Source organism: Panthera uncia, chromosome A2 (assembly GCF_023721935.1).
Source record: "Panthera uncia isolate 11264 chromosome A2, Puncia_PCG_1.0, whole genome shotgun sequence".
Taxonomy (NCBI): domain Eukaryota; kingdom Metazoa; phylum Chordata; class Mammalia; order Carnivora; family Felidae; genus Panthera; species Panthera uncia.
Genome location: NC_064816.1, coordinates 52,103,388 through 52,116,616, shown reverse-complemented (window position 1 = coordinate 52,116,616; position 13,229 = coordinate 52,103,388). Strand labels below are relative to the sequence as shown.

The 13,229-nt window shown below is 41.3% G+C and overlaps 2 protein-coding genes across 6 annotated transcripts in view; one reads left to right on the top strand and one right to left on the bottom strand.

Annotated features, from left to right (window-relative positions):
* The window catches only part of IFT122 (intraflagellar transport 122), a 71,960-nt gene extending 68,874 nt beyond the window's left edge, over positions 1–3,086 (bottom strand). For all 3 annotated transcript variants that reach the window (XM_049641015.1, XM_049641016.1, XM_049641017.1), the window contains exon 1: positions 2,950–3,086. In XM_049641015.1, coding sequence (XP_049496972.1) covers positions 2,950–2,990 — 41 coding nt within the window. In that variant the 5' untranslated portion in view covers positions 2,991–3,086. The remainder of the gene's footprint in view (positions 1–2,949) is intronic.
* Positions 3,087–3,156: 70 nt separating this feature from the next.
* MBD4 (methyl-CpG binding domain 4, DNA glycosylase) lies at positions 3,157–12,409 on the top strand. 3 transcript variants are annotated; one of them, XM_049641019.1, is made up of 9 exons: positions 3,157–3,240; positions 3,366–3,571; positions 4,587–4,813; positions 5,412–6,274; positions 8,983–9,057; positions 9,135–9,269; positions 10,389–10,538; positions 11,038–11,141; positions 12,053–12,408. In XM_049641019.1, the coding sequence occupies exons 2-9, from the start codon at positions 3,479–3,481 to the stop codon at positions 12,128–12,130; spliced, it is 1,725 nt and encodes a 574-aa protein (XP_049496976.1). In that variant the 5' UTR covers positions 3,157–3,240; positions 3,366–3,478; the 3' UTR covers positions 12,131–12,408. The 3 variants fall into 3 exon arrangements, with proteins under 3 accessions (XP_049496976.1, XP_049496977.1, XP_049496978.1); XM_049641020.1 differs by lacking the exon at positions 3,157–3,240 and having other exon boundaries at positions 3,263–3,571; positions 5,412–6,250; XM_049641021.1 differs by lacking the exons at positions 3,157–3,240; positions 3,366–3,571; positions 5,412–6,274 and having other exon boundaries at positions 4,695–4,813; positions 12,053–12,409.
* The last annotated feature ends 820 nt before the right edge of the window (positions 12,410–13,229 follow it).

Here is a 13,229-nt window from a genome sequence, read left to right as displayed (position 1 = left end):
TTGCAGAGAGACAGAGAGCAAGTCCTGCAAATTGTCCTCTGCCAACTTTGTGCCCACCCCACTGTAAATGAAGTCCCAAGGTCAAGGTGCCTCTCCAAATCCTGCCCAACCTGACCCACCCCAACTTACCTGCTTGGAATCTTAGACAAATTATGTTACTTTAAGTCTCAGGTTCTTCACCTGTAAATAGGGTAATTATTCTAACCTCATAGGTTGTGTGGAGGTTAAATAAAATAATGCGTGCAAACACTGTCTGGCCTATAGCAAGTACTCACTAAATATGAGCTAGTGTGACTGAAGGGTAATAGCAGATGCTGTCCTTACTGGAATAAGGCAGTCTAGCCAGAAAAGTCACCATGGTTGAGGGAAACCTGGAGCAGTGGTTTTAAGGAAAAAATGAGGGAGTTCAGAGAATAAGACAGCATCTAGGAAGGAGCTTTGGATAGAAAAATGGAGATTTCAGCTGAACTGGAAAGCATAAATTTAAATGTTAGCAAGCAGTGGGGGAGGAGGGATGGTAACAGGACCACCTAGTTAAATGCACAATCTGATTCAGAAGGGAAATGGGAGTCAATCTAGGATTATGCAAAGTAGAATAATGGATCACAGCAGCAGGACTCAAAAAAGAGAAATCCTCCTGCCATGGGAAGGTTAGACTGGAAGCAAAACAGCAGACCAGGAGACAGTGGCTGGTTCAGTTGTGGAGGACTAATCTCAGATATTTGGGATCTCTTAGATCTACTACCTATTTTTTTAAATAGTTTTTGTTTTGCTTTGTCTTATTCTGGGCTACCAGCTGGCATATGTTGCTGCCACCAAGATCGCTGGTCTATAGAACCCCTACACTGCCTATTCTAAACAGTTGTTTTCAAAGCTGTAATGGGTCAAAACCCAAATAACCAACCTTCATTCATCATTCTTTCACTCATTCATTAATTCATGAGTACATATATCCATCAAATAGTCACACCAACCACTGATTTGTCTAATCTGGAATATGCCTTTGAAATGAATAAAAAGTAGCCATTGCTTCTGAAGGGTTTATAGACTTCTGGGATAACGGATTCACAAATAACTCTCATACTAGACAGATTCTAAGTACCACAAGAGAGTAATGAACAAAATCTATGCCTGGGGTTGAAAACTGGGAGCAAATCAGGCTGTATTTGGCCAGCAACTGTTTTGTTTGGCTCACATGGTGTTTTATTTCAGTTTTTTTAAATTAGTTGCCAACACTTAAAAATTAGGGCATTTCACATAAAAATCCGTAGCTTCTGGTGGAAACAGGAAGATCTGAGCACTCGAGGCCAAATTCCTGCAGGGGAGTAATTGGCAGGAGCTGAGCAGCAGCTGCCCCTTTTAGGCAGAGCATGAGATCTCTAGTTTGCCACACTCCTTGCCATTCCCTCTTACTCCCTGACCTCAAAGCCAAATGTTCAGTTGCTAGTTTTCAGCAGCTTTATAAGAAAAAAGTAAAAAGAATTTTTTAAGCTCAATTTTCTATTAAAAGAAGTGAAAGATATACTGCAAAGGCTATCTGTTTCAAGAGAAATGGGGTGTAGAAAAGCAGAATCCTCCTAAGACAGACAGGCAATTCTGTGAGTTTAAGATGCAAATAAACACCTCCCATGATACTGCCTGCCTGACTCCTGCAGGCATTTGAGTTTGCAGTCTCTGTAACATGAAGAAAATTAATGTAGTAGCTAACAAACAGCACTGGCTCTGGAGTGAGGAAAAAAGCTGGCCCCACCACTCATTCACTGTGTGACCTTGGCAAATTAATGACCCTCTCTGTGCTTCAGTTTCATGTAAAACAGAGGTAATTACAGTACCTACCTCAGAGGAATGTTGTGAAATGACTGAGATAAAAGACATAATTCTCAGCCAGTGCCTGGCACATAGTAAGCGTTAGCTATTACTAGTGCAGAATACAGAAGAGGGAGAAACCGTCTCTGAAGGGAGCCTTACAGAATGTTCCGAATTTCAGTGTGAGGAAATGAGAAAAGAAGGCATGCTAGCTTCACACAGAAGAGACTAAGCAAAGACAGAGAGGGAATGGCAAGGGCCCTGTTCCAGTGGCCAAAACAAAGGCTGCACAATGAAGCTTGAAAAGACCATCTAGGAAGATTTTTAAAGTCAGGCTGAGGAGAACGATCCAGTAAGTCAGCATTTCCCAAAATGTTTCATTGTATGATGGATTTCGATGATAAAAATGGAATAGAACATTAACATCCGCTCCTAAGGCGAGAAAGTCATTCTCTGGTGATTCTCTTTCAAGCCTTCTAATTAAGCACAGGAGAAAGCCTTGGTTTGACGCTATCGCTATTCATCTCCAGCACCTCTCTGACGGCGCTGGATAAATTTCCTTCCAGTTTTCCAGACTATAGACCAGGGGCTTAAAGGCTTCCTAGTTGCCAGTATCCAGCTACAACTTAATAATACCGTTTTGTTTCTCGCTGCTTTAAGTTTCACAGTTATCTCAAAGCAAGTGGTACTGATTTTCGAATACGGATCAATAGTTTCCTTGTAAAATCATATTTGAGTGAAAGTAAGTGAGACAATTTAGAGAAAAAACGCCAAGGAAACAAGAGTATGGGTAACATGTGGATGTGGCAAAGATCGTGACGTTCGAGAAACACTGCCGTGGGTGTAAGCTGAACCCAGAACGGACTTGGACAGGGCCAGACATTGATTCTGTCTGTGTAAAACGGCCTCGACAGGCCACTACCTCACGCGTGGTACACCCCCTTGCTCCCGCGCCAGGCCTCAGTTTCTCCATCCGCAAAGGGGTGGGAGGGCAACCCTGCAGTCGCGCAGACCCGGGGTTCAGTGCCTTCAGCCCAGGCCGCAGGCCCGTTGCCCTTGGCAACCACGGGGGTTCCCGCAACGGTTCCCGCACCCCCGCCAGGGATCGGCCTCCCGCTCCTCCCGGACCGCCCCGCTCCTCACCAATGCTCGGCTTTATCTCTCCACGTCAACACGGCCCTCATCGCGGTTTCCCTCACGCCTCAAGCCCCTCCTCCCGCCTCAGTAACAGGCCCTATTCCCCTAACGGCTTTCGTTACTGCGCTACCCCTGGCAACACACATGCGCAGTGAGCCTCGTGCGCGCGGCTGAGTTCCAAGTGCGCAGATCTAAATGGAAAGGCTTAAGAAAGAAGCAAAAGCGTAGATGGAACGGGGCCTAAAAGGTGTCTGCGCGACTAGCGCTCGCTCTACTGGTCCGAACGCGCGGAAGGCGGTACGTCTTCCTCGACGAAGGATTTGATTGGCTGAGCCGTGGAAATGGCGCCTGTGGCTGAGGGGGAGTTGAGGGAGCTGCGGTGGGATCTGACGGACATTCACTCTCTTCGGCTTTGGTTTCAGCTTTGCTCTGCGAGCTGAAGAAGCTTTCGAATCTTATTCTGCTCCACTCCTTGGTTGTCGTACCCTCTTGGCCAGTTGCTGCCGCCGGAGACCCCTTGAAGGGCACGGCTAGGATGGAGAGTCCGAGCCTGCGGGACTACGGAGCTGCCCGCTCGGTCACTTCCAGTGAGCGCCTAGACCCAGACCGGCCCAGTGACCTCCGGCAAGTCATTGTCCCCTTTCGGGACTCATTTTCACCAACTATAAAAGGGGAGCGGGTTGGGGTGGATAGAAGGCTGGTGGTCCTTTCTAACCTAGGATCGACAGAGCTCGAGACCCACAGGGTTAGTTTACTCGGAGCAATGGCTGTGGCTCAGATATTCTCTGTGAGGTTCAGCCCTAGAGTGCTCCCTACTTCGTTACCCGAAATGACGAGGGAGGTGGAAGGAGCAGGGAGGTTTTGTGCAAGGGGAACAAGGAGAGATCTGCTTGGGTTGCAGGGTCCCAGGAAAACCTTGTAGGAGATGTCACGTTAAGCAGCCAGCGCCGCTGACCCCAAAATGGAAGTCCTATAGGAAGTTCCAGAGGAAGCCACAGTCTTGTTTCGAGTACAGTACTTGTATATGTGAGATACGGGGTTAGGATGATTTATCTACTGATTTGTTTTTTTCAAAATTTAATCCCCAGAACTACCTTTAAGAAAGTATTACCTCCTTTTTACAGGTGAAGAAAGGAGACTTTAAGAGGTTAAGTAACTTGCTCTTGGACGCATAGCTGGTAAATCGCAAGAGCTGCGATTTGAACCCAGTTCACTGACTTTAAAGTTTGTGCTGTTTTCATCAGGCTTCAGTTTCCTTATTCCTAAAATGTGAACTATATAATTTCTTAAGACCCACCCAAACCCCCAAAATTATTAACCCCAAAATATTTCAGAAGAACTTGGTTCTAATTCTAGTTACTAACTCTTGCTTAGTTTCCCTATTTGTAGAAAACAATCTGGGTTAGATACCTCTATAGATTATACAGAGATTTTCAATCGTTTTTAACCCATGTTGCAGGACAGAGAGATAATCACATAGCATAAGACTGGTCCATACTGATTTTAATCTCTCCTATAATCTAAATAGTCCATATGGTTCCTGCTCTGTCATGGATTGAAATTGAATAAGCAGAGGAAAATAAATTTTAAGTAAGCCAATCACCTGTACTTTGTTTTTGTTTTTTGTTTGTTTGTTTAGTAAGAAAGATGTTACTCTGGAATTGGAAAGAGTGGGAGAAGATGAAAAGCAAATGGTGATAAAAAACAGCAGTGAGTGGAATCCCCTGCTGCAAGAATCCATTGCTTCCAGTCAGATTGGTGGTAGTACAATGACAGAATGCCATAAGTCTGTCCCATGCGGATGGGAAAGAGTTGTGAAGCAAAGGTTATCAGGGAAAACAGCAGGAAGATATGATGTATATTTTATCAGGTGAGCATACAATGTACCGATAGCACAGCCAAATCATTTTATCTAGATAGGTAGCAGGAAAGCATAACAAGAACTTGGCTTTTTTCTATTTTTATCATAACAGCCATTATGGATTCTGTTCTTTGAGTGTCACAGGTTAGTTATATCAAGTGATTTGGGAACAAGTACGTACTACATACTTCTACTTCAAATGGGTGCCTTTAAATTTGTAAGTTTGTAAATATTTATAAAATTATACTATCATAGAGAAAACTATTTAGAAGTACCACTTTATCACTTTTTTTAAATTTTAAATGACAAATACCCATGGCAGAGAGAGAAAGAGTACATGCAAGTGGGGGAGGGGAAGAAGGAGAGAGAGAATCTTAAGCAGGCTCCACGCCCAGCGTGGGGCTTGATCATGACCTGAGCTGAAATCAAAAGTTGGACGCTTAGCAAACTGAGCCACCCGGGCACCCCGTGCTTTTTAAATTTTCAATGACAAATACCCATAGCAACATTTGGAAATTATTAACTAAAAATCTGAAATGTGGTCCAATTCTTTGTAAAACTCACTTTTATTTACTACCAATAAGTTTTCTTTAATATCATTTTCTAGCCCACAAGGACTGAAGTTCAGATCCAAAAGTTCACTTGCTAAATATCTTCACAAAAATGGAGAGACTTCTCTTACACCAGAAGATTTTGATTTTACTGTACCTTCTAAAAGGGGCATCAAGGCCAGACATAAAGATAACAACATAGCGCCTCTGACATCCCAAATGCAAAATGAAAGGAGAAATTCAAACTGGAACCTCAGGACACGAAGCTGGTGGAGAAAAGGTGTCTTTCCCCTGCCAAGTGGTACTTTGGAATCGCAAAATAGCAGAGGACCATCTAACTTTAAAGAAGATGAGGGTGTTAATGATGTTGACTCCAGAAAGGTTAGAAAGTCCAAACGAAAGGTGACTATTTTAAAAGGAATTCAAATTAAGAAAACTAAAACAGGGTGCCAGAAGGGTCTTCCCGAGTCTACTCAAAGTAATAGGAAAAGAGAATCTGAATATAATAAGGCAGATGCTGAAAGTGAACCTGTTGAGCAAAGAAGTCAGCTTGATAAAACTTTCTCCATTTCTGATGCTGGAGCAAGCAACAAGACCCTCAGTGTAACCAATGAAGAAAAGAGAATTGTAAAAGAAAAATCACTGAGTTCAGGATCAAACTTTTGTTTTGAACAAATAACTCCTAGCATCATAAACAAATTATGTTCAACCGAAGAAGCAGAACACAGCAAGAAGTGTGAGGAAACCTTTTTAGAATCTGAGGAAATAAGAACAAAAGTAGAAGCTGGGGAAAGGAAGGAACATTTGCATGCTGACATTTTAAAATGTGGCTCTGAAATGGATGACAACTGCTCACAAACGGAGAAAGACTCTATTTCTGTGAAAATATGTCAAGGTATTCAGAGCGCTGAAGCAGCTGGTAAACATGTGATGAGTTTATACTCCCAGACAGTATATTTCATGCCGGTACCCAGTTAGGATGTGGGAATAGAATGAAGAAATAGGGCCAAATATCAGATATGTCCTACCAGTTGTTCCTAGTACCTCTGTTAACCAATCTTCAAACCCATGGCATAGAGGGAACTGGCTGGCTACTGCCTTGATACCCCCAGCAAAGGAGAATTGTGCCATTAACAGCTGCTACCATCTCTCCCTGGTTCAACAGCAGGGACTCTCCCCGACAGTGCATTCCCTTCTTCCCATCTTCTTTCCAGCCAATAATATTACAACTTTAGGGAAAATAAAAAAGCTCCACTTGAGAAAAGGTTTGGGGAAGAATCTTGATGTGCATAAACTGGTTGTGAATAGTCAGTGTCTACTCTTTTGCACCCCTTCTGTTACTTATCACTGATGTGTGACTTCCAATTTCATTTTGTACATATCATAGTCATTTTTATCTTCTATTATAATGTAATGCTTCTCTAAAATGCTTTAGAGCTCTAAATAATTCAAAACTGTAATCACATAGTTCATCTATTATTTGTAATATGCTCTTAATACAGAGTTCAGAGCTTAGTAGTTTTGCCTTTATAATACCTCAGTGAATAAGAAATAAAAAGAAGACCTTTTGAATAGCCCTGTATTATATATTCATTATGCCATTATGGCATAATGAATAACTCCTTTAAAGAAGAAGAATTTTACTTAAAGTCCTATGGGGAGACAGCCTGGACAAATGGTGGAACGGGGTTAGACTTGATACCTGTTCTCAGCCCTACTCATGGTTTTATGTCTTTGCTGTGCCTGGAATTCCTTTATCTTTAATAGAAGCTGAACCATATATACCTAGGAAGTGCTTCTATATATATACCTTGTGCTTCATATATACGTAGGACAAGCCTGTCCTTTAAAGACTTCAAGCTTCTTAGAATCTTAAGGTTTATGTAGCTTTATTGCTAGTATAATGGGTAAATAAAATATGAAAAACATCCTTTTGTGACCAAAATGGAAGTATCCTATTTGTAAAGAAGTCTAGTTCTCAACACCAGGTGAAGTAGCCTTAGTTTAAGAGGTGTCCAATGGAATAGTAAAGACTTTCCCATTGGCTTAGTTGGAAATTGCCAGGTAAACTGAGCTTCAGTCTCCTAATAATAAAAGAGGCTAGTTAATAATTATTTGTAAGAGCCCACAAAAGAAATGGAACTGATAAGAGCAGTTTCCTTTGTTCTCTTTTTTGACTTTATATTAGGCTTTGCCTATTCAAAATAGAATAGCAAAAAACAGCTAATTATCTTGAGAGCTGGATACCTATCCCAATCTATAGTCGATCCCATTCTCATTTTGGGATGGCTGTTTTATTTTATTTTTTTAACTTTTTTATTAAGTAATCTCTATGCCCTAGGTACCTGGGTGGCTCAGTCAGTTAAGCGTCCAACTTCCACTCAGGTCATGATCTCATGGTTCATTGCTTAGAGCCCTGTGTGGGCTCTGTGCTATCAGCCTAGAGCCTGCTCTTGATTCTGTGTCTCCCTCTCTTTTGGCCCTCCCCTCCTTGTGCACTGTCTGCCTATCTCTCTCTCTCTCTCTCTCTCTCAAAAATAAACATTTAAAAAAGTAATTTCTGTGCCCAAAGTGAAGCTCAAAAACTCATGACCCTGAGATCAAGAGTCTCATGCTCTTCCTGACTGAGCCAACCAGACACCCCAGGATGGTTGTTTAATTTCTAAGCCTTAGTTTGTTTATCTATAAAATGGAGGTAATAATCCTCACCAGTCCTGTGTTTCACATCAAGAATATTACAAAGTAAAAGGAGAAGTGAAAAAGATGGCTCACGCTATACAAATAGCAAGATATTATTAACAGACATTCAAATTTAGAGGGTAACCTTATGGAGAGTATTAAATGTGATGATTTTAAAAACTTGGGAAGCCCAATAATGCTGGTCAAATGGTCTTTCTTAAATTAACTGAGCTTCCCAGTAGACAGTGGTCAGTATTCCAAGGTCCAAATCAGGTTTTTCGGCAGGTTCTGTTTTGTCTGGGTCCTTTCTTTAAGCGTAAAGTGTTCACCACAGAAATTTTGGAAAATATAGAAAATTAAAGGAGAAAAGAACAATTAGCAATAACCATTATACCGGTTTGGTTTTTTACATTCTAATCTTTTTTTTTCTTTTTTTATTAAATTGGGATCATATGTAGAATATTGTGTTTTTATTTAAAAGTTAAGAACATGGGGGAAGCTATTCATGATATAGTCTCAAAATGGTTTAATGACCACATTGTACAAGTATGTCCTAATTTAAAATATTCCATATTCTAATTTTTCAGTACTAAGAACTCTGAGCATGTCTTAGAATACTAGTGTAACACAGTGGTCAAAGTTATGGACTCAGGAGCCAGACTGCCTAGATTTGAATTTCAACTCTGTCACTAGCTGTGTGACCCTGAGCAGTTTACTTAGTTTCTCTGTACCTCCGTTTCCTTATTTGTAAGGTAAAAGTAAATAGTACCTAGCTTGTAGGTCCATAGTATTAAATTGGTTAATTTTTGTAAAGTGCTTTGCTTAGAACAGTACCTGGCACGTACTAAATGCTTTATAATAGTAGTGTGTTATTGTTATTTGTACCCCTGAGTATTTCTTTAGCCTAAGCCATAGCTTCTATAAACAATGTTCACCCTTCCTTTTCAGAAGATACCATTCCACGGACACAAATAGAAAAAAGGAAAACAAGCCTATATTTTTCCAGCAAATATAACAAAGAAGGTATCCCTTTCCCAATCAGAAAATCCGATCTTAAGTCTGTTTCAGATGTTCAGCTCTGATGCAGTGTGTTTGTTTAGCCCTTAGCCCCCCACGACGCAAAGCCTTTAAGAAGTGGACACCTCCTCGGTCACCTTTTAACCTCGTCCAAGAAACACTTTTCCATGATCCATGGAAGCTCCTCATCGCTACTATATTTCTCAATCGGACCTCAGGTTTGTGGATTATTTTAATCTTTATCTTAGAGACAGTGCGATGAGGAGAAAGAACACTGGATTGATTAGGAGCCCTGGGTTCAAGTTGAACTTTGAGTCTGTGTGACCTCAGGCAAGGACTTCTTGCAGCCCTGCAGCTCTTCAGCTATGAGGAAGTTAGACTAGATGACAGCCAAAGCCTTTTTGGCACTAAGGAACAGATAGATTGTCATTTATTTTCTACTTCCAAACTAGTTTTGGTCATAGTGAAAATCAGTTACTTAACATTCTTCCACCCTCTGTCATGTGTAAAAGCATTTGTTTTTCATTGAATGCTTTCTTTAATGTCATTGGCACTTTGTGTTCTGTATGCTTTTATACTAGTTATCTGATGACTGGATTATTTGAAAACTAATATCATGCAGGGCGCCTGGGTGGCTCAGTTGGTTGAGTGTCCGACTTCAGCTCAGGTCATGATCTCACGGCTTGTGAGTTCAAGCCCCGCATCAGGCACTGTGCTGACAGCTCAGAGTCTAGAGCCTGCTTCAGATTCTGTGTCTCTCTTTCTCTCTGCCCCTCCCCCACTCATGCTCTGTCTCTGTCTCTCTCTCTCAAAAATAAATAAGCATTCAAAAAAAAATTAAAAAAAAAAAAAAGAAAATTAATATCATGCAAGGCCAGGTATCAGCATGATTTAAACTCTTAGCCAAATCAGGGCGCCTGGATGGCTTAGTCGATTGAGCGGTCAACTTCGGCTCAGGTCATGATCTCGCGGTTTGTGAATTCTAGCCCTGCATCCAGCTCTGTGCTGACAGCTCAGAGCCTGGAGCCTGCTTCAGATTCTGTGTCTCCCTCTCTCTGACCCTCTCCCGTACATGCTCTGTCTCTCTGTCTCAAAATAAATAAATGTTAAAAAAAAAAAATTTTTTTTTAACTCTTAGCCAAATTGTCAGGAGTATTGGTTATTGACTCTGAAGGTGGTTACCAGTTCAAGTAATGGCTTCTCATCAGGGATTTAAAAAGGAAAACAAAACAAAACAAAACAAAAACCCCTCTGTATGAGATTTCTAGAGAGGAAGTACCTGAACTTAAAAACAACCCATCAGGAGGCTTGTAATCACAGTTACTTTTACTTCCCAGGTAAAATGGCAATCCCTGTGCTCTGGGAGTTTCTAGAGAAGTACCCTTCCGCTGAGGTAGCAAGAACCGCAGACTGGAGAGATGTGTCAGAACTTCTTAAACCTCTTGGTCTCTATGATCTTCGAGCAAAAACCATTATCAAGTTCTCAGGTACTTTCCCATATACCCAAAGGAAAGAACATAAACTATGCCTATTTAAGAGAGTCAAACCTTAAACTTTAATGTTCTAGGATGCTATATTAATAGAGGTCATTCAGCTCAAGGGCTAAGAGCATGTGAAAACAATCCACTTGCCCCAAACCACAGTCTCCCACTGACCCAAGCAGTAAATCTTTGCTCAGCACTGGGGCAGGCCATCTAGGAAGGATGAAGAAGTCGGCAAAGCAGAAGGCCCTGTTGACCTCAGGGACTTTACCTTTGTCTAGTTAGCACAGCACAAAATCACAATGGTTACTAAGTGGCAGGTGAGAGGTTTAGACAGGGGTGTTGTGGGAATTCAGAAGAAAGAGCCATCAGAACTGGGGTTGTTAGGAAAGACTCTTTGCTGTCCCTTCCTGCCCTTCTCACCATCCAGCTCTGCATCACCACATATTTGGGGAAAGTATCTTTTCTAGAAGCTGACCTGATAAGTGAGGTTTTATCTTTGCAGATGAATATCTGACAAAGCAGTGGAGGTACCCAATTGAGCTTCACGGGATTGGCAAATATGGCAATGACTCTTACCGAATTTTTTGCGTCAATGAGTGGAAGCAGGTGAGGCCCACCCCCAGCCATAACATCTCCAGCACATTTTGTCTCTGAGGCAAAATACACCCATCCAATAGCCAAAACTGTTTCTTGGGCACGTGTGCTGCCATCATCACAACTAGTTTTGTTCCAGGCTTGAGGGGCAGTGATGGCATGGGGCTGTTGGCAGAAGGGAGAGGATCCGTAGACACTCCCACCTCCATAAAGACTCCTTGGTGTGGCCTCTGACTGACCTCCAGCAGTTTATCACTTCTGGCCCTGTAATGTCATTCCTATTCATGTGTGGTCTCTAAGCCTGATGTGGTTCTCCTCCTGTCATAGTCATATTAGCCTTCAAAAATGACACCACTGAAGGAAAGCAGGCAGGTTTGGACTTGGAATATATGCTTGTGGGGGTTTCTCCTAGTGGTCCCAGACTGCTTTTACAGTAACTGGGCCCTACTTCAGCTACCCATTCAAATGAGTGTCCCCTGTCCACAGACATCCAGCGGGTGTCCTGGCAGCCGGTGGGTACTGCCAGGTGGCCTGGTACACTGCCCTCTTAGTCTGTGACTCACCCTGAAGCATTCAGCCAGTAGATCTGGCTAAGCCCATCCCTGCTCCTCCATTTATTGTGATAACTCTCAGGGTCTATAACCTTCTTCTGAAAAATGGCATATTAATACTTGACTCATGTTGTCACCAGCCCACGTGCTAGGTCATGTTAAAGATCAGTACTAAATTGGAAAGTACTTTGTGAAGGATTGCCTTAATGTAAGATAGAGTTTTAAGTACTCATGAATCTAATTAGGTTAAAGGTTTTAATTTGCAGGAATATTACAATAAGGTATTGTTTCCCTACTGTACCTTTGAAAGGCCCATTTTAAAAATGTATTTCTGACTAACTTCTGTCTCCCAATGTGTTGTATTTCTTCCAGGTGCACCCTGAAGACCATAAGTTAAACAAATATCATGACTGGCTTTGGGAAAATCATGAAAAATTAAGTCTGTCTTAAAATTGTTTGAAGTTTTCAAACTCAGTTTTTATATCTTTGTACTTAAGTAAGTTAAGAGCTCCATTAAGCACAGGCATATAGATTTTAGTTATTCCAACTAGAAACATGATACAGGTTTTCTTAATATGTGTAACACTGGTAGATCTTTGTTACTGAATGTACTAGAACATGTTTTGAGATTTTTTAAAAAATAAATTATTTGACAAGAAACCTAAAAATGTAAATGATTTTCCAATAATAAAATATGATTTGAAGTTGAAAAAAAATCTTCTGTCAACTCTCAATTATACAAAGCAGATTTCTATCAATCTTGCTTAAGGAAAGATTAGACTTTCAGTTCTCTTTCAATAAAAATGGAATTACACAGTTGTTATGTAGGAAGCAATCAAAGAGTTTGCAACCAAAAATGTAAGAAAAGATATTACAGGGTATAATAGGCAGCTAATAATAGGCAATTAGTCTTTTTACTAAAAAAAGATAACAGTAAGTTACTTTTGTCATCATGTGTTCTTGATGACTCTGTGCTGGCTTTTAGTAATTAGAGATTGGACCCCAGCATCCAATTGATAACCTGTGATTATCTGCCTGCCATTTTGTTTCAGAGTATCAGCTTCTGGCTCATGCACCTTGACCCCATTGTGAAAGTTTTTAAGTTTTGTGCTGTTCTTAAAAATTTTTTTTTTCAACGTTTTTTTATTTATTTTTGGGACAGAGAGAGACAGAGCATGAACGGGGGAGGGGCAGAGAGAGAGGGAGACACAGAATCGGAAACAGGCTCCAGGCTCCGAGCCATCGGCCCAGAGCCTGACGCGGGGCTCGAACTCACGGACCGCGAGATCGTGACCTGGCTGAAGTCGGAGGCTTAACCGACTGCGCCACCCAGGCGCCCCAGTTTTGTGCTGTTCTTAATACAGGCATCATAATGTTGTAGCACAAATACTGAAACGTTTACCTTAGAAAGAACTCACCAAGCAACAACAACAAAAAAATCCCAAGTTACTAAGTCTCAATTACCAATTGCCATTTTAAGGTATAATTTGAAAATAAAATTGATTGAATAAATGAAAAATAAATTGTTAGGGAAACTACCTTTGTTGTA